We start from the raw sequence: 19,609 nt of genomic DNA, 5'->3' as shown, positions 1-19,609 counted from the left end.
AGAAAACACATATGCAAAATCCAAAGAATTTTTGAGCGTGTGTGTTGTTGTTTTGCCAGGGCAGGGATGAGGGGAGAGGGGGCTGGCGTGGAGCCAGAATTAAAGAAGTTGTCCTGTCTCGATCACAATCCAAAGCTTTCCGCCACGTGGGATATGACGGCATCCTGGCTTACAGCAATACAGATCTGTGAGATATCATCACAGCAGGAGGAATGTCGCTAACTGAACTGTTCTCCTCAGACTTTTTTTTTGTGAGTGAGGGGATTTACAGTTTTGTGCTGGGATGTACGGAGGACAGCTGGGAAGGTGGGAATGCAGCTTGAGGGTTTATAGCAGCTAATGGATAAATGCTGTTATGCAAAAGGTCACCGTACGAGCTTCCTACAGGTGTTGCTGCAGCTAAGTGTCTATACAGTTGCTGAGAATTTGCAGGGGATGTGAGGAATTGTCTCTGCACCATGAGGGAATGGAGAGCCAAAGGTTGCATTAGTGGGGAGAGCACGGTCTGATTTTTCAAGTACTGTAAAGGATGGGAATACCCAGGTGGGAGGCGATTGTTCAGCCCTGTGCACAGGGCTCCTGGATACAAGCCTGGGAAGATTGGGGCTGAGAGGGGAAATTTGTGGCTCTCCAGAACGCTGCCTGAATGCAGGCCGTGCAGGGACTTGCTGCCTTCCCCCTCCACATCGGGAACCTTTTCTTTCACTGAGGTCTCCTTTGGTAAGTGCAGAGGAGAGACAGCTCGGACTTTTTTTTCCGAAATGACTTTGTCCAATTCCTCCAGGCCTCGCTTCAAAGGCCGAGCAGCTCCGATGTTTTGAGGGCTCATTCTGCGGCCAATGATAGGATGCACCATCCCCTCCATCTTCCTCAGGTTCTCCAGTCTCTGTGCCTGCTTCCCAGACCTGTGGAGTAACTCACCGTGTTTTTTAGGGGCAGTCATGGCCATGGGGGACACGCGGCAAGCTTTGGGGTTACAGTCTAGGCTCACAGCCTGGCTGCTCGCAGCCTGGAACAGCGAGATACCTTTGCCTTCTTGCTGGGCCATAGATGAATGAGAGAGACTGGAGCCAGGAGCCTTTGCAGTCTGTTTGTGTATGCTCTTTGGAAGACTCAAATCTGTTGGCTGATCATCTGAAGAGGCTTCCACTGCTGCCTTTTTTTCTTGCTGATGCAAAGATGGGTGATAATTTAAATTTAGTTTTTCTTGGTGTTTGTGTTGAGTAAAAGTAGAAATATTTTCAGACTCTCTGAACATGTCCCGGGGGAGGTACTTTGATGTCTGTTCATTATTAAGGTGGTGCTCCGTGTGCCTATAAAGGTTGTGCAGATGAGGTGATGAATAAAAATCTGCCAAGAAAGTGGGCACACGGGAGTGCTGCAGTGCCCTTTTCTCATTCATTTTATCTTTGCAGTCCTGGATATCTGTCTTCGGTACGTACGACTCAGCAAGAGAACTGAGGTGATGTTGTGAAAAATCACAGCGCTGAGGATCCACTTTACTTAGCATGTCATGTTTAAAAACATCATTAATTGATTTCCTTTCTTCCTTGGATTTAAAACTCTGCACGTGTTGTATGACCGATGGCCTATTAATTGCTACGGGATCAGAATTAGGGACGTGGGGACCTTGTGATAGGCTTGATGACAGTTCATCTCTGTTGTTCAGTTTCTTTTTGCTAATCAAAGGTGGAGGAGAACCATAAGGATAGCTACATGATAAGGTTGCCCCACTGACCTGCGACAGCAGCTTTTTCTTTGCCAGGGGTGACATAATGCCTGGATTACCCTTTGAGTAGAGCAGTGGTGTGTAACCAAAAGAGGGGTCGTCGCTCATGGACCCAGGCAGCTCTTTCTCCTTGAACATGTCAAAGTTCTGGACCACCAGTACTTTGGGTGCTTGCTTCAGTGCATTGTGGATATCTTCGTTTCCCAGCTGATCTACTTTCACTGTGCAGTTTGCAATGTAATCAGCCATCTCTGGCAATTTATCATCTTCCATATCATTTTGAGTGGGCAGCTGGACTGGAAAAGTTGAGAAGGGCATTTCTGGAGGTTCGTTTTCTAAACTCTCAGTAAAAGCTTTATGTATCCTTCGTTCTGGCTTTGTGTCTTCCAGCGTATCTGCTGAGGAGTGCAGTCGTTTTGTGACAGTGGCATCCAGCATGGTATCTTCATCCGGGGGCACGGATATACTTGAGAAAGATGACGAATGAGGAACTTCCTCCTTGGCTTTCTCACTGCTTGAGCTGTTTTCTGTCATGTCTGTCTTTTCCATAGGCAGTGGCCGAGCTGCCTCTGGCAAAAGAGGTGGAGGGCCTTGACTGGGTTGTTTTATCTCTCCTACTGTAGGATGTTCTGCGAAATTTTTCTGGTCTGCTGATTCTTGATCCTTCTCTTGTTCTGATGAAACCTAATAAAATGATTCAATAGACAGTTAGTTATGAGAATGCTGTACATTTTGGCAGACTGATCAGAAGAACATATACAGTACACTGCTTGCTACTGCTAGAGATGTACTTGTCAATCACCTTGTTGGAATGCAAGAGCTCGAATAGCAGGTATTGGAGTCAAACAAAGAAACATACTCCTAGAAATGTACTATTGCTGCCAGTGTCATAGTAAGGCATTTCAAAGCAGCAGATGTTTGTAGCCTGACTAGAGGCACCAGTGGCTTCACCACTGAACACTGAGGTTAGTCTTTTAAAATTAATTAGGCAAACGCAGGAGAGCAGATTTCATAACACAAACAAAAAGGCTATAAAGATTTTTCGCACTAGCCAACTTCACCTATGAGAAGTACACACATCCAAACATTTTTTCTTACGTGAAGCTGAAAATGCAGGCTCTCTAGCATTGCTCTTAAAATTCAGTGATCACAGAGGAGATCATTCACACCCAGTTCTGCATTAAAGTGTGAAAATGACAGAAATGGCATACTAGGAATCCCTATTGTAGGCAGCAAATCACTGCCGCAGCTTAACTAGGACACGCATTTTTTTATTAACGGATTAAAATGAAGTTGTCAACATTCCGTAAGTGCGTGTGCACGCTATTACAAACGTAGCTTTTATATGTTATCGTCAACGGGACTGCAGCCCTTTCTGCTTCACCATTAATACAGCCTGTGTTCACAATTCACACTATTCATCCCATTATGTCGCTGGCTGAACTGTGACCCGCAGAGGTCATCAGAGCGTCCCATCTGTGATCCAGCTGACTGACAGCCTTTTTCAAAACTGCTCTCATTGTCTTCTGACATGTCACGGTGTAAGACAGTCATAAAACAGCAGCATTGTGTGAACCCTTTATTATTATTGTTTTCTTTCTTAGTTGTAAAGATAAGACACATCAAGAAAGTTATTATCTAAATGCTGCTCTACAGTCTATCACAGGAGTGAGAAGAAGGTCCTAACGAATCTAATCATCTCAGAGATTTATTTCTTCACAGCTGCTTTTAAATATTCCTGTGTGTTTGGCTGGTCTATTAGTTGCAGTGTCCATTAGTCATCGTAACTTCTTCTTTTTAAACTAATAGCTGCCTTTTGCAGTCCAAATACCATCATTAGGTCCTTTACAAAGTACTATCCCTAGTCTCTTGAGCTTATAAAATTACAGGAAAATACCACACAGATGAGCAAAGCAGGGAGGAAAAAAAAAGATAAATGATATTTAATAACTGCACATTCTGCTCTTTGTTTCTGTTAAGCAACATTTTGATTGAAGTTTCAGCTATTGTGGAGAAATGTGCATTTTAAGGCTAATAGCATTTTGTCTGGTATCTTGTTACAGAGACGATGTCATTGCAATGGCAGGAAAAGAGAGAAGAGCACAAAGACAAATGCAATCCTAATAAATTAAAGTTACATTCTCCCCCTGCATTCATCCCCCTGCATGCAGCATTGTGCTGCATGAGTTGAATGTGCAATAGAGAAGACTAGCTTGGAGAAGATTCTATATAGAGAAGATTGTAGCTTGGTTATCCTTCAGCCCATAGCAACGGCCTGCTCTGAAGCCATATGCAGGAATGGTGTAAATGGTGGCTTGGCTGGGGCCACGCCTACACATCCACACGCAATGATAAAGGCTCCCTGTGAACAACACACTGCCACTGCTGCCTGGCAGGAGGCCTGCAACAACCACGGAATCTGTGCTGGGTGAGAGGGGGAATGGTTTTAAACTAAGACAGGGGAGGTTTAGGTTGAGATATTAGGAGGGAGTTTTCCACTCAGAGGGTGTGAAGCACTGGAACAGGTTGCCCAAGGAGGCTGTGGATGCCCCATCCCTGGAGGCATTCAAGGCCAGGCTGGATGTGGCTCTGGGCAGTCTGGTCTGGTGGTTGGCGCCGCGTACATAGCAGTGGAGTTGAAACTAGATGATCTTTGAGGTCCTTTTCAGCCCAGGCCACTCTATGATTCTATGTGAGGCCTTCCACCAGGCCACAGCAGATTGGAGGCTGCTCCACCCTGAAAGACTGGATGATGCCTTGGGCACAGAGCTCCATCTGCAGAGGAGTACCGATGAGCACCCGCCTAGGGGGGAAGCGTCCACCCCCGTGGGCCTCCTCACTTCTCTGGCTTCGTGCAACCATCCATACAGTGACCTGTGTGAAGGATGCAGTTTTTAATTGCCTGCCCTGATTAAACAGGAGCAGGACACCATCATCCACCCTAGAGGTGAGAGATTCATTCTTCTTTAAAAGGTACCATTTTATAGTGGGAAATGGCCGCATTTGTGTATTTTTATTGTCTCGGCTCAGCTCCTTCTGCTTCCGATAAGTGCAGCTCTAAGAACTCTTCCTGCAAACCACACACAAAAATAACTGCAGTTTAAGCAGCAGGAAGTTTGAGATAGGGAACAACAAAAGCAAGGAAATTCAAAGTGAAGGCTGATGCTCTGTTGCTGGCTTGTTATGCTGTGCTTAACTGTGGCAGTACCAACAGTATGTAAGGTATCTTGCTGATCTAAGACCCCACAGTAAACAAGTGGGCACAAAGGAGTGACAGGGGAAGGGAGCATAAGCCTTAGCTTTGCACTTCCTTGCTTTGGGCAATCTGTGTTGCAATGTTCCCCTGACTTAAGGAGGCTATATGCACTTCAGGTATTTGCAATCAGAAGCAGAGGAGCTTTCCCCCAGCAGTGTTCTCTGCTTTAAAATTACAGTGCAAGAGAAAATAAAAATCCCTCTCTGTAGAGCACTCTTACATTTGACATTAAAGATGCTGTTGATCAAGGCAACTGAAAACAAATTCTGGTTTGGACCTCAGATGACATTTTCCAGTGTAAGAACAACTTAAAATGGTAGTGGGACATCAAAATCAGAATATTCTGTTCTTGAAACAACATGCAAATTCTCAAATGCATCCATGCTTACTAGTTCTGTGATTTTTTTAAGCAACAAGGAGGAGAGTTGTTGGTAGTTGACTCAATACTGATTTCAAACTGGTTTAGAAACAGGACTTATGTACCTGCCAGACAGCAGTGAAGGCAAGGGAGCAGCCGTAGTCTGCCGGGCATGTCATGTGTTTCAACATTCTTTAAATACTTACTTTCACTGCAACGCCTTGAAAGCTGCTGCGATCTGGCAGACTGAGACAGAAAAAGCAACATCTTGTGTATTTAGTTGTGTGCAAGGAGCTTCAAGGTCTCACTTACACAAGGTGCAAGGAGGACACAGAGTGGCTCAGATGGGCAAAAGACATGCTTAGGAAATTCTGGAGCAAAATGCCCATTAGTGTTATAGCACTGAGCAACATATGAAACTTACCCTTAATCTGCAGACAAGTATGAATTCCACTGATCTATCTTTACATGGGCTGTGAACACAAAATTGGAGCTGTCCCATGAGCACACATAATGTGATTCTATGTGGAAACCAGGACCTGCCCATGTGAAGCAGGTTAGCAGCATCTCTGCTGAAAACCATCTGTGGTACGTGAGAGACTTTAGTCTCAGTTAAAACTTGGCAGGTGTTTGCTCAAAATTTGACCTTTGAGTCTAAAGAGAAATTTAGTATAACATGATAAAAATCCTGAGAAGTGATATGTTTTCTGATGGATATGTGCATACATCTGTAAGTGCAGAAGGGCTAATCCAGATGTTACTACTATGAAGACCAGCTATACCCAGTTACCACAACATTATCAGCAGTATTAGAGGTTCCTGCACCCTATACTTAAGATTAGGAAATAACTGTAGTAGTTGTGTGGTTTCCTTTTGGCAGATGCTGATCTTTTCGTGGTGACCACTGTGTAACACAATGAGCACAAATGATACTTATTTTATCTAGAGCTTGGTCTTCTGCCATCACTCCTAAGCAATATGGAGCTAACCAGTGGCTGTTTGTAACCCTGCAAAATCACAACAGAGATAGTACCACACCAATTGAATTTCTACTGCTGAGCAAACTCAAAGGCCAACTGTTCGGGATTCTCCAGTTTAAATTATGTATTTTATCACTGAATTTTGATTGATTAAAACAGCACTTTTTTAATTGAAAAGTTGAAAAGCAGAGAAGCAACCAACCTCAGATGCATCTTGGGGTTTCTGTGCATTATCTTTCTCCTTCTTGCTCTTTTGGTTTTCATTTTTGATGCGTTTTGTTCCAGACACTTTTGTTTTCGCATCACCCTCCTGGGAACTGTTATCCTGTTTTCGAGGTTTCACTGGAGGCAGTGGCTTATCTTCCTCTCCTTTAATAAATCTTTCATACGGCAGGATTAATCTAGGGGATTAAGGAACAAATAATTGATCAGGTTTTGCTTTTCTAGCAAAGAATAAAATGTATCTACTGTGAGCAGTTTACTTAATATATCTATTTTCTTCCGTGGCATAAAAGCATCACTGTAAACTCTGTATCTACAAATCCAAGTATGATAAATCAATTTATTTGGCAAGATTACCGTGTGGCATAAATTGAGTGGAGTTGGCGCATATCAATTGTCAGTAAGGCTGCAGTGGTTCACACAGCCACACCAATTTGTACAGATGAGGATAAGAGCCACTGTGTTTTAGTGGCTGATTAAAAAAAAACACAACCATTTACTTTTATTTTTTCTCCCAACCCTTAAAAGCACGCAGCAAACCCCAAGGAAACACCTCCAAAGCCACAGCCAACCTGATAACAGCTATACAATTTCCAGGCTGGAGGCTCCCCCGAGTGCAAGGATAAATGCCAGAAACTGGGTGGAAGACATTCGAGTATGGAAACCTGCAACAGCACGCACAGCACACAGCATGGTGCAGTGCCAGCCCAACCTGACCCTTCCAAACACACCCTCAAAGGGTGACAGTCACCACGGTCCCTGCCTTCCCAAATGAGTCTTTTCTCTTAAAGAGTTAAAAGTGGAAGAATTTTGAGCAGTGGAACCTTCCTCCACAAAGCATACAGAATCGCTTTAAAAAAAAGAAAGAAACACAAACAGAAAATATTCTCCCCCAAAAGCATCAAACGCTCTGAGTTTTAATCTATCTGTTTTCCCTTTGCTATTCTTCATCTGAAAGGAAAAATAACTGATATAATTAAAAGGGATGGATTGCATTACAATCTCAGTTTCAACTTCAGTGATTAAAGTTTTTATAATGCATTTGGTATGATTAATGACTCACTGTGGGATTAATACAAGACTGAGACTTTAAAAATATGAACTTTAATACAGCAAACATAATTTGTTTTTTTTTTTTTTTTTAAGACAAGTTGACTCTGCGAGGAAAATGTACTTTGCTTATAAACAACATAAATCTGTTCAAATACCAGGAATCCTTAATTATCTTTAATCTAGGACTCCAAGGCAGAAACCTCTTTGGTTCAGATATTCGTTTGTTATCCTAGAATCAGCTCCTAAGCATGCAATTTTGATTTACATACTTAGATGTTCAAACACAGTTTGGGCTTAAGAGAGCAGAAATTAGATTGCTTGTGATCATAATATTTTACATTTTAATAAAATACAACATAAATTATGTTAAAATATAAACCTAATTTATGCTATATTAGAACCAAAATTCATTAACTGAGCATGCTCTGACATGGTATGTGCAAAGAGGCGTGAATAATACTTTCTAGCCCTGAATTTGGCAGGGCTCCAGTAATGAAGCTAAGCAGAGCCCACAGGGAATATTCATCTTCAGATCCCATTACAAACTGAGTTTAAACATGTTACAGCTGCTAAAACTGGAAACTGCTCCCTCTATGCAAACTTAGCAAAATAATATGTAGTTGCCAAATACCTGTTTCCCACTGTAATATTACAGTTAATGTTTATATAATAAAAAGCATAACTAAGCAGAATCAGAAAAAAATAATCTTGTTCATACTTGAGGCTGCTGAATTTCACTCACAAAGCACAAATATTCGTGCAAGCACCGGATACCTCCCTGTGCTGCACAGCGTTCTTCGGACTTGACTCGAGGCAAGGCTGGGCTTCACATAGGGCAACACTGATGTCGCTCTGCCATGTGTTAAATATTTAAACTCGCTTTTAATAAAAACACGTTTTATGACAATACTTGTTAGCGCTGCGAGGCGACTGTTTGGCTTTGTTTTGTTTCCATAGAAACACACTGCCCGTTACAAATTCCCACCTCCCCTCAACAGGCCCTCAGAGCGTCCAAGTGCTGTGCAAGCAGGCGCCATGGCCCACTGGTGTGCCTTGCTGCAAGGAGGGCACGTGGTTGTGGCCCAATGGTGGGCCTTGCTGCAAAGATGGTACATGGGGGGCTCCAGGCACAGCTGGGCCTGGGCTGCAGCAATGGCGAGTGCTTGCACACCTCCCAGCCGGCCTCCCAGAGCTCCTCCTCCTTGTGGTGCACCTCACCAGAACTCATTAGCTTTGGTGCTAATTAGCAACTGTGCCTTAAAATTTCCTTTTCTTATCCTGAGTTCACGTGGGAGTACAACATTTTCATTTTAGTTATTTTTCACTGAGCTCAGCAGTTGGCAGTACGACAGCAGTAAAAATACATTTCACATCGCCGGTCAAAGGCCTGGAGCCAGCAGCAGGAAATCTGGAATTAAATGTTTCTTGTATCTGGAAGCAGGCATGACTAAGGTAAAACGGAACCAAAACACAAGGATGGCTTGTTGGAGGAGCTCTCCGCCTCGCTCCCAGCACACCGCCTGGCGCACGGAGCGCTGTGGGTGCAGGGGGCACGGGGGATCCCACGCAAGGCGGCACACGGAGCCCAACCGCACAAGAACGCTCTGCGTGTTGAGACTTCCGCTGGTTACAATTTTCACTGAGTGTTTTTTCAGTTATCCTGTCATGGTACAACACAATTACCCACAGGATATGATCTTATCATTTGATTATTAGAAGCTTTTATAGCACAGGAGTAATAAAGCTAAGGCAGCTCTCAGAACGGTTAGAGCTCCGGCTCACATGCCATTACCGCTCGCTGCACAGCCAAGTTAAGGTCAATATTGCCCAACGCAGGAAGAATGCGATCTGCTATTATCCAAATAGTTTAGCAGAATGTGACATGTCTGAAACGAACGCAGGATTTTTGTCAAATATTTGCAGCGCAGGTAAGATTTAATCAATCTTTGCACAAGGAAAGGAAGGACGGGGCTCACAAAAATGCGCCTCGACACCTCAAACGTGCTCCGCTCAGAAACAACACCCGCACTGTCAGCGCTTTGGACGGGGCTGTCTTTGGCGGTGGGGGGAAGTATCAAAGTACTTATGGAGGAGGAAAGGGGGGCCGTTCTGTGGTCGAAGGAATATTTACTTGTGAAGCCTGCGAGGAGAGCAAATAAAAGGGTCTTTATCATGATCAAGACTCCAATATTAAGATTAATAAAATGTATTATTTATAAGTCAATTAACATAAATAGAATATGTAAGCGCTAGTGTATTAAAAAATCTTTCCACAGGCAGCAGATTTTTAGCAGCATGAGGGTTTTTTTTTTTGGTTTTTTTTTCCTGGAATAATACAAGAATAACATTTTCCAGCCAAGAGCAGAAACAGTAGGGGAGTCTTTGCTATCACAGAGCTTCTTATTAAATTCAGTCACTGTGAAAAGCGAGTCTTTTTTTTTTTTTTAAATAAAGACAACTTAAAATCAATACAAGTTAGATTAACAAATCAGTACTATACTAATCCTGATTTATTACGATCGGCAATATTAAGTTTAATCACGTATAAACTGCTACTCAAAAAAAGATTTTGCTTTACTAAGTCCTGAATTAAATAATGGTGCAGTGTACTGAGTTTTCAGATCTGCATCATCTGATATTATGAAAAATTCAATGTACTTCTCTGCAGCAGATGTCAGAGGTCAGCAAATCTATTACAGTAATGTAAGTAATCTGGCTTTCTGCCAACATTTTTTTGAAAAACACTGAAGCAGATAATTTTATATTTACAAATTCTAAAATCCTCCAGGGACTGAATATCTTTCTCAACAAAAAGCAGAAACTTCACATTAGAGAAATGTATTTCACAGTATATCAAACATGTCTTCATCATTAGCATTTCATAAAAAGAAAAAAAAAGTCCTTAATCTTTATTAGTCAACATTTTTTTTTTCCCCAGCTACAGAAATAACAATACAAGGTCTAATCTGAGCCAATAACCACTGCATTTTCATGTATTGATTATAAAGAATGAATGATTTTTTTGGCCCAACTCTGCTTCACGTAATACGTAAGAGCACGTCTATTTATAGACATGATAAAAAAAAATAGTTACAATAATGCAAAGGATCTGACCAACCCAGAAAGAGGAAGGAAATTAAATGTTAAGGCTGCCAGTTTCCTCTCTAATTCTCCCCACTGTGCGTGGATATTACAGGGTGCTCCGGCCAGGGAGGAACCATATGCCCGTGACACAGTGCTCTGTCCATGGGCTGCACTGGGGGAAGGAGGGCAGGAGGCAATTCAACACAACCCCTACAGTATTTTTATACCGTTTGTCTCAGTGTTTATTTTTGTTTTCTTTCTGGCAGAATAAAATATTCCAACATGCCTCCTATTGACATCATCTTCCTTTCTCAAGGGCTCCAAGCCCAATACAAAACAGTGCGCAAGGGAGCCTCCCAGCCACAAGAATAATCTTGGAAGCACATAAAATACCAGAGCCCATTACTTGGGAGACACTGCCCCTTTTCCATTCCAGGCAAGAAGGTTAAGGAAGTTGTTTGCAATGAGAATGGAAAAAGACTTAAATCTGCTCTACCGAATGAACACAACCATCGGTTAACCCATGGAACTCACTGCCAGTGGTTATCTGGGGGCCAGGGGATTAGTGAGATTATGCAAGGTTTAGATGCTAATGTAAATCATGAGAACAGTAAATGCTCAGATTCAGAAACACTGAGAAGGGACAGGCAACAAATCACCTTGCTGGTAGGAGTTTGGAAAATACTTCCCTCCGGGGCATACTAACTCACAGGTGAGTGGGTCTTGACTCCTTCCCCTGAAGGCACAACTGGGGAGAAGACCACTGTTCTGCCAGGTTCACTAAGGGATCTTTCTGTTAGGTCCTTGAGAGCAGTAAGGCAGAGCCATCGTCAGCCCTGTGAGCATGGAGCCAAGACAAGCGGCACTGAGCTGGGGCGACTCAGCAACAGTCCTCACGCAGAGGCAGGCAGTCCCAGGGCAGAGGGCCTCCAATCGATAACCTCAGTTGCAGAAGCCTCATTCTCTTCCTGGAAACCCAACGGCAAAGCATTTGGCTGTTTTAAGGGACCAGCAGGAACACCCTAGCTCTGATCCCCAAAGAAGGCTTGTCTTTTGTACACCGATATCCTTTAAAAGGAATAAATCTTGGAGCAATGCTGTCACAGGAAACAAGTCACCTTCAACAGCAATCAGCTGGTGAGGATTGACAGGAGTGTTAGACAGCTCTCTGGGCACCAGTGACCATTTTCCAGCAGAGAACAGGGGGGAGGAATAACCCAAACTCTTAAGATCTTAGCCTGTTTTCTGAAATGGGAATATAAAACACAATGAGGAAATCAAGCCTGATTTCCCTGTGCTGCATTGTACAATCCAGGGGTTACGAAAGCAAGCCTGCATGCTTTCATTCAGAATACAATAGCAATAGGACTATTTGCATACGTCTGAAGTACAAAACTGGCATGTATTTTATCAGCAAAGGCAAAATATGTTTGAGTTCGATTTTGTTCGCAAAGAACTTCCCTTCCTTAAAGAAATGGCTCTTTCATCCTTTCATCAACAACTTTCCTCACAGCCCACTGGGAGTGCTGGTGGGTAATGAGAACAGCTCGCTGCTGAAAGGTGGGAACTGCACTGCTGTGAGAGAATTCAAAGGCACTTTGTTTTAGGTAAACTAGAAATTAGTGACATTACAAACAGCTGTTGATTTAGCTGCACTGTCAGGCGATGCAAGTTCAGACACTCTCCATCCTATGGCTCAGTGAAGGGAAGCAAGCAACCATTCCAGATTTAGTGCACAGCAAAGGGTGATGAGGACAGAGAAGCTTCCCCAGATCACTCTACAAAACTTGCAAGCCCTTCTGGGGCAAGACCCCAGGTAGAAAGGAAGATGTGGCTGGGGAAACAGTTCCCCACAAGGGAGAGAGACCATCAGCCTGCAGTCTCTGGAAGAGAATACTTGATCATCTGATGAGCTCACCCGACGACTCTAGTCCTGGCCACTAAGTCTACCAGGCTGGAAACCCAGTTCTGAAGAAATTTTGAAAAAACAGCGTGTTCTCAGATGTTCTGAATGGACAGTTAAGGATCTGTTTTTTAATGGTAAACAATTACATTCCTCTGTCATCTGATACTTTTTAAATTTTGGGGAGGGGGGAAGCTTTCTGAATTTTCAATAGTTCCTTTGTTACAGCATCTGTTACTCACATAATTGAAAATATGTTTGTTCCGTGGTATGCTTGAGAGTGAAGTTATTTAATCTTAATGATAAAGCCCTGAGGGCAGAAAATCTCAAGTAGAAACCTCTTTTTATTTACCAAAAAAATAACCAAAACAAAAAACAAAAGACACTCAAAAAAAGTAGGAAAAGAAAAAGAGGGCTACGATACCTCATCTGTCTTCAGGCTTAAATTCATGCTTGATGGAAAACTACTGAGACAGTTTGAAACTTTAAAAGTTTTCTGGGAGTCTGTAACTAGCTGTAGTGGGAGGAGGGCAGGAAAGTGGGGTGAACACAAAAATAAAAACAAGTTGGTATTACAAGAAAAAAATATTGCCTGGCAAGTTTTTTGGGGTCAAACAAAGAGCTAGCTGTAGTTTACAGGATGACATAACACTTGATTAACTTTTGCCTGAGGATGTTTTCACACTTAGCGATGTAAACCAAAACCTCAGATAAATTACAACATATATTAGAAGACTACCATAAACATTTTCACTTATATGCTCTAAAAGGCTCCTATTTTTCCTTCCCTCCTAAAAGACCAGCTGCTATTTCCTACAAAGCTCCACCAAAACGCTTAAACTTTACCAAAATTATCTGAACGCCTTAACAAAACCATGCAGCATTTGTAAGCAATGCAGGACTCTCCTTGCATATTGAATTACTTCACAATATCCTTAGGGTAGAGAAACTTCATGGTTCTTAAAGGGAAACCATATAAGGGACTTATTTTGACCTGCCTTATGTTTCTGATAATACATAATATTTTTGTGTGTGATTAAGACTGAAAAATGTCAGAATGGGCTTCAAGTTGGAGACTGCATCTCACCGTTTTCAGTCTGCTGGAAGGGGACAGACGTACAGCATGCACTGCAGGTGCCCAGGATCCACAGACCCCAGGAGTCTGTCCCCAAAGCATGGCACAACCACCATGCAGAGCTGCAATGCCCTACTGCCTACTGAGGTCCCCTCTCCATCACCTGATCCCCACAGTGTCCTGGCAGCCACGGCTTCAGAGCAAGCTGCCATTTGGCTATCCAAATTTGCAGAGAGATGAGTCCTGCCATGGACCCCTGCCACCTGGGTCTGACCAGGACAGCTGAGTGGCCGAGGCTCTGGTGGCTCATGAGGGTCAGGCCGTGAGCTACCTACCCCATGGTACAGCAGGGCACGGCACAGTCCAGCTCCTGCATGGCTCTGCAGCACCCAGACAGGCCGCAGCCCTCAGGGACTACCCACTGCTGGCCATGGCATCTTCCAACACAACACATTTAGCCACCGCACAGCTGAGGGGCAACGCTGCACACTGCTTCACACCAGGTGCCCCAGCCCTGCACATTTGTCCGTAGCTGCTGGACGGAGCTTGCTTCGGAGGAAACCGAGATGAAAGACAGCCAGGCTCTGAGGCACAAAAAGGCCCCAACATGCAATTGCTAGCGTTTTATTTGGAACTTTTTATACCTTGCGAAATAGCAAGTTGGTCGTGGCTTTTGTGTTGTTTTTTCTTTTTTTTTTTTTTTTTGAGGGGGTGGAGGTGTAATATTTATGAAAAACCCCTAACAGCAACGTCACTGGTGCTGCAGAAACACAGCCTATCGTTTACACAGGGTAATTAAAGCTGATGATCATGTGTTCTGTGTAAAAGCGAAAGAAACCTCAGCCCCTGCATGTGAAACCCACATCTGCATTAGGGGGGAAGGCGGTGGGGAGCAGAGCTCTTCGCAGAAGAGCGGCTGTTTCTGAGGGCTTGCTGATAACAGGGAGATGGGGCACTGACAAGGGCTCACGCTCCTCAGGAAGGCCCAGGCCAACACAGCTGACACAGACAGCAAGGGAACCGCCTGCACAGAGCACAAACAGTAATGACCAAAAAACAACAACTCCTCAGCTCTGCGCAGCCCGAACCACAGAGAGAGCAACAGCCCCACGATGGGAAAACATTAATGCTTTTTATATTGGTAATCATCTGTAACATGAGCAATTAAGTACAGTACTAATGGACTATAGCCAAGAGCCTGGTACTAATATTAAAAACTGACAGAGATGGATAGGTTTGGAAGGGAAACTAGGCTGACAAAGACATTTTATGAAGTGCTGGGGCCTACCTGAAACAACCCAATTTGAGGCAGGTTCAGACCAGCCATGCCTACAGTGACAATAACACATTCACTGGCATTACGCGATACCTGCTATGCTTTAAATAAAAACACCCATTACTTCTACTCAGCAACCTGCACTTTCATTATTACACTCATTAATAAAACAGAAGTTGTCTAACTAATGCACAAATAACACTTACTGAAACACTTACTACCTTGCTTTGTTTTAAAATGAAAACAGTTACTGGAAACGCAAACCATACTGCCTGAAATGAATCAGTTGATAAGGCATGCAGAATCTCCCCTCTGCGGGAGGAACAAGGCCATCACTTCCCCAAGCTGCCTGCCACCCAGAGCCCAGCAGGGGCAGGCATTGCAGCCTCTCCTGCCGTGATGTGTGCTGGGGAGCAGAGTGCTGCCTGCCCTTGACCACACCAGCACTCCTATACTTTGGCTTGGTTGTAGTGTTGCCACCTTGGTACAGTTTCTGATTCTTTTCCTCTCTTTTCTTTGAACCAGGCACAGGGTCTGAAAACCCAGCCTGCAGTGGGGCGCTGGGAGGAGCGTCTGGGAGGCCACGTGGGAGCCACGTGCATTACGCTCTTCAGTATCCTAATGCTGTCACAGGAAGGTCACTGCCATTGATGCAGCCTTGATATGCTCAAGCCAGTACAAACAGCTGGTAGCCTCTCTACCAACTTGAGAAAACCTAGTTACCACAGCATGGTGCCCTTGGCATCTAGTTGTGGAGACGGATGGCAGGGATGATGCAAACAGCAGCACCAGCGACACCAGGGAGCTGCATGTTCTGCCTCCAGTAAGAAGGCCACTGGGATCCAGAAAGGAAAAATCATGAGGTTTGTTCAACGTTTACTTCCCAGCTTAATTCAATTTCCAGTTTAGCTTTACAACTCACCTTCAAGTTAGAAAATGTATGTGCGTCCTGAATCATTAATGCGTATTCCTGCATTGCAGTTCTAGCTTTAGATTAAATGTCATCTGAGTGCATTGGCTAGAAATGAACATTACATTTACAGGTGCTGTGGTTAGAATTACCAGCTGAAACAAACCATGACAATTTCATTTACTTTTTTTCCAAATCTGACGCTCCATACAGCTTTCCTGTGGTGGAAAAAGAGGGTCTAACATCAAAAATGTTTTTGACAGCCAGCCACAGATACCTGAACAATAGGTCCTGCCTCATGTCAGAATTACGCCTGGCTCTGGAACCCAAGGGCTCACATTTGAGCTCTTCGATGTCTTAAGACTCATCTCGACCATCAGCTAAAGCTGTCTCCTCCCTCAGACTCCTGGCAAGCAAAATTGTTTTTGGGTAGCTGGAAAGGCTGTGGTACCTTGAAGGCATGATGAATCTGCTCAGCTTTTCTAGTGAGCACAACAGATTGTGGTACTTTGTAGCATATCCCTAAGTAACTGCTGAGTAAGTCACAGGAAGGAGTCTCTAGGCATCAATGAGAAGAAGAGCACAATTCCAGGGTTTTGCATGTACAAAATACACTAGCATGAAAGTAGAAGAAAGAGAGGGGGGTTCATCATGCATCTGTGAATGGTTCATTTACTTTCCGTAGCTAGCGAGGAACTGTTCTCTCAGTGAATCTTGAATTTCAGCACCAAGCCCAGGAACACTTGCTTCCTGCATGCCCTGAAGCCGCAGAGCCTGAACTCTCAGCATGCCTTGGGTCTCCTCTGGCAAAAAAAAAAACAGGGTTCTGCAAGGTACACCTGGCCAAGGGAAGCTCAGGCTGCCAGCTTTAACCCAATCAGCTGGCCTGTGTGCAAGAGGAAGACCTGAGCCTCTTGGAGCTGAAATGAGGGAGGGGAAGAGCCGAGTCCAGACAATCTGATGAGTCAACTAGGGCAATCTATAACATCCGTCAGCAACGCAACGGCAGAGGAAAGCCCATCTGACATGTATAGCAGCTCACACAATCTGCCCCACTGTTTGGCTCCAAATTCTGTTATAATGCATTAGATGGAACTTCTTCGTGCATCCAGGCCCTCATGCCACAGCTGCCACCTGTAAAGGACAGCAATGAGCCTTTTTCTCCATGGTGTGGGCAGCATCTCCCTCGGAGTGGCCAACATATAAAGCATGAAAAAAGGGTGAGAAAATGCCCAACATGCACAGCTCTGTGCACAGCAAGACCAGCCTTTTCCTGAGCCCAGCACCATAACTTGTTTACACTCTGGAACAAGAGATTGGACTTTCCTTATTTGAGCCTGAAATTGCAAAGATTGCACTAAAATTTTCTTGTCTACAAAAAAAAAGAAAAAAAAGAAAAAAAAGGGTTGTTTCTAAAAATCTAAGTAAACCAAAACAACATTCCAGCTCCAGTATTCTATTCAGTGCATGCTGGCTTCACAAGCCCTGGAAGTTATTATCTACATGGGAAGAATAAGAAATCAACAGTTCTGACCAGCAACAATGGCTGCAGAGAAAGAGTGTTTGGCAGCAGCTTGCAGGCAGGGAGGAGGGAAGGAATGCAGTGAAGAAGAGGAATGCAGTGCTCTGCATGACCTACAACATTAACAGCACCCTGCATTGTGGGCTGCCCCATTATTTTGATCACAACCACAATTTGCTTAATTGGTATTCCTAAAAACCGACAGAAGACAAGTGTCTGCATCAATTAGCTCATTTCTCATTTCTCCTTGAGTATGTTTTGCTCAATTTTTCAGCTTCTTTACCCGGAAATCGGTTGTAAAAATTAAGATATGTACCAAAGAAAATAGATGCTTGTTTTATGTATTTAGCCACTGGAGACATATATTGTGGTTTAAATTACAATGGATTATCTGACTAAGCTGTTGGGGGAAAATTTACTGTATCTTTAAGAAACCTCTCTCTCTCTCTCTCTCTCTTTCTCTAGTTCTTTATAAAATGCTTTGAAGGTTCTCCAAATTAATTTTTTCATTATTAAACAAGCATTTCAGATTCGTTATCTTACCTTTCATAATGTCTGCGAGTACATGTAGCAGCACTTGTGCTTCCAGGGTTACCACCTAATTCATCATAAATATGTTTCCATTGTCGACGGGCTGTTATCTGTAAAAATGGCAATGGAAAATTTAATCTTGCATCTTTACAGATTCTACAGCGTTTGAGTTCACAACAACAAATGCATGTGTGACACTTTCAGAACAGCATGTACTACAAGAACAATAAAAGCCCCTACAGAATATATAGAGCGCACAAAGCTCTGGGTGTTGGGTTTCTTTTTTTTTTTTTGGTAAGTTAACACTATGCCTATTTTCTCTCGCTCTAAAATGGAGAGATCTGACTGATTCATTATCAAGTCACAAGCAATCCAGCCTCACAAAAGAGAATCTCAATCAATATAGGGTCATTAACCATAAGAAGTTATGCAGACAAATCCCACGGTGAATTATGAAAATGAAGCTAGACCCGTACTCAGCACAAATAATGATTACGTAGTTATTTTAACTGAATTAGAGAAAATAAATCTGCTGCAAAACCCAAATCCACCACAGAATTCTGTAAATCCACAAAAGCATAGTCTGTAACTTTATAGGTTACAAGCTGTTTATTTTTATCCATTTATGTCAGTAGAATATATAGATCAAATAGTAGTGAAATCTTAACATACTCCAATCTTAATATTTGAGCTATGTATTTTATTGGACTACTCTGATGAAAATAAACATCTTGTAACATATTGAGTTGCATACCACGGCTCTGTTTTTTGTACAGAAATTAGGATTATACAGAATAACAGATGGAAGACCTGGCAAAAGAATTGTTTCTGAATACCACTTCATTATTTTATATATTCCGCTATATTTAAAACAGGAAGAAAAGCAGGAATAGGACAAGCACAATAGATCACCCTCCTCTGCCTGCAGCTCATAAAAAAGGCCAGTGGAAAATTGTGGGGGCAATTTGGGGAGAATTTTGTCATTTTCTGTGGAATGCTGTGGATTTTAATATATTCAGCCCTGGAGGCTTCTTTGGAGTTACCCACAGAGTAGTCAATGGCATTTACTGAGGAGCTAAAGGCAGCAATCAGAAGAAAACAAATATTACAACTTGCAATCTGAGGCCTGTAATTTTAATCTAAACAAGAGGAGATAGCTACCATCATTAAATATTACAGGGTAAAAGGTATTTCTTTCTAGCTCTACATAAAAGGAAAATCCTTCCTTTGCTGAAATCATTCTCTGAAGCCAAAAAGGCTGGCTGGCGACTTAGCATTTGGTATCGTTACAGTTCCTCCAAGTTCATTGCTCGTGCAGTTCTCAGAAAACATCAGCACCAGCTCCAACTCACTACTAGTACTTAGTAGTGCAGATAAATTTGGCACAAATGAATTAATGAAATGAAACTAAACACTCATCTGAAGAAAAAAGTTCATTTTGAAGTCCTTACAACATCTCTTCCCCAAGCTATCCACACTTCAGTCTATTATTTTTACTGAAGGGGTTGAGGAACAGGAATCATAATGAGCTGTAACTCCTGGGAATATTAAAGGATGCTCCTTCTGCAACCTGAAAGGTCAAAATCATTGGATCAAGTCCCAGGCTGTAAAGGAAAGCTTGGATGGAAAGCTACTTCTGGTCCTGCCTCCCACACTTTTGTTATGGGTCATTGGGACAGGCAGAAGAACAAGGCATGGCCAGAAAGCCCT

General features: G+C 43.1%; 1 protein-coding gene across 2 annotated transcripts in view; it reads right to left on the bottom strand.

Moving 5' to 3' along the window:
* Positions 1–265: 265 nt before the first annotated feature.
* Positions 266–19,609, bottom strand: part of ARID5B (AT-rich interaction domain 5B) — a gene marked incomplete at both ends in the record, with an annotated part of 104,889 nt that continues 85,545 nt past the window's right edge. For both annotated transcript variants that reach the window (XM_079536454.1, XM_079536453.1), the window contains 3 exons: positions 266–2,413; positions 6,526–6,724; positions 17,912–18,009. In XM_079536454.1, coding sequence (XP_079392580.1) covers positions 266–2,413; positions 6,526–6,724; positions 17,912–18,009 — 2,445 coding nt within the window. The remainder of the gene's footprint in view (positions 2,414–6,525; positions 6,725–17,911; positions 18,010–19,609) is intronic.

The sequence above is a fragment of the Tetrao urogallus genome (assembly GCF_951394365.1).
Source record: "Tetrao urogallus genome assembly, chromosome: 5".
In the NCBI taxonomy this organism is placed as follows: domain Eukaryota; kingdom Metazoa; phylum Chordata; class Aves; order Galliformes; family Phasianidae; genus Tetrao; species Tetrao urogallus.
Note: the sequence above shows the minus strand (reverse complement) of the source record. Positions and strands in the feature narration are given on the sequence as shown.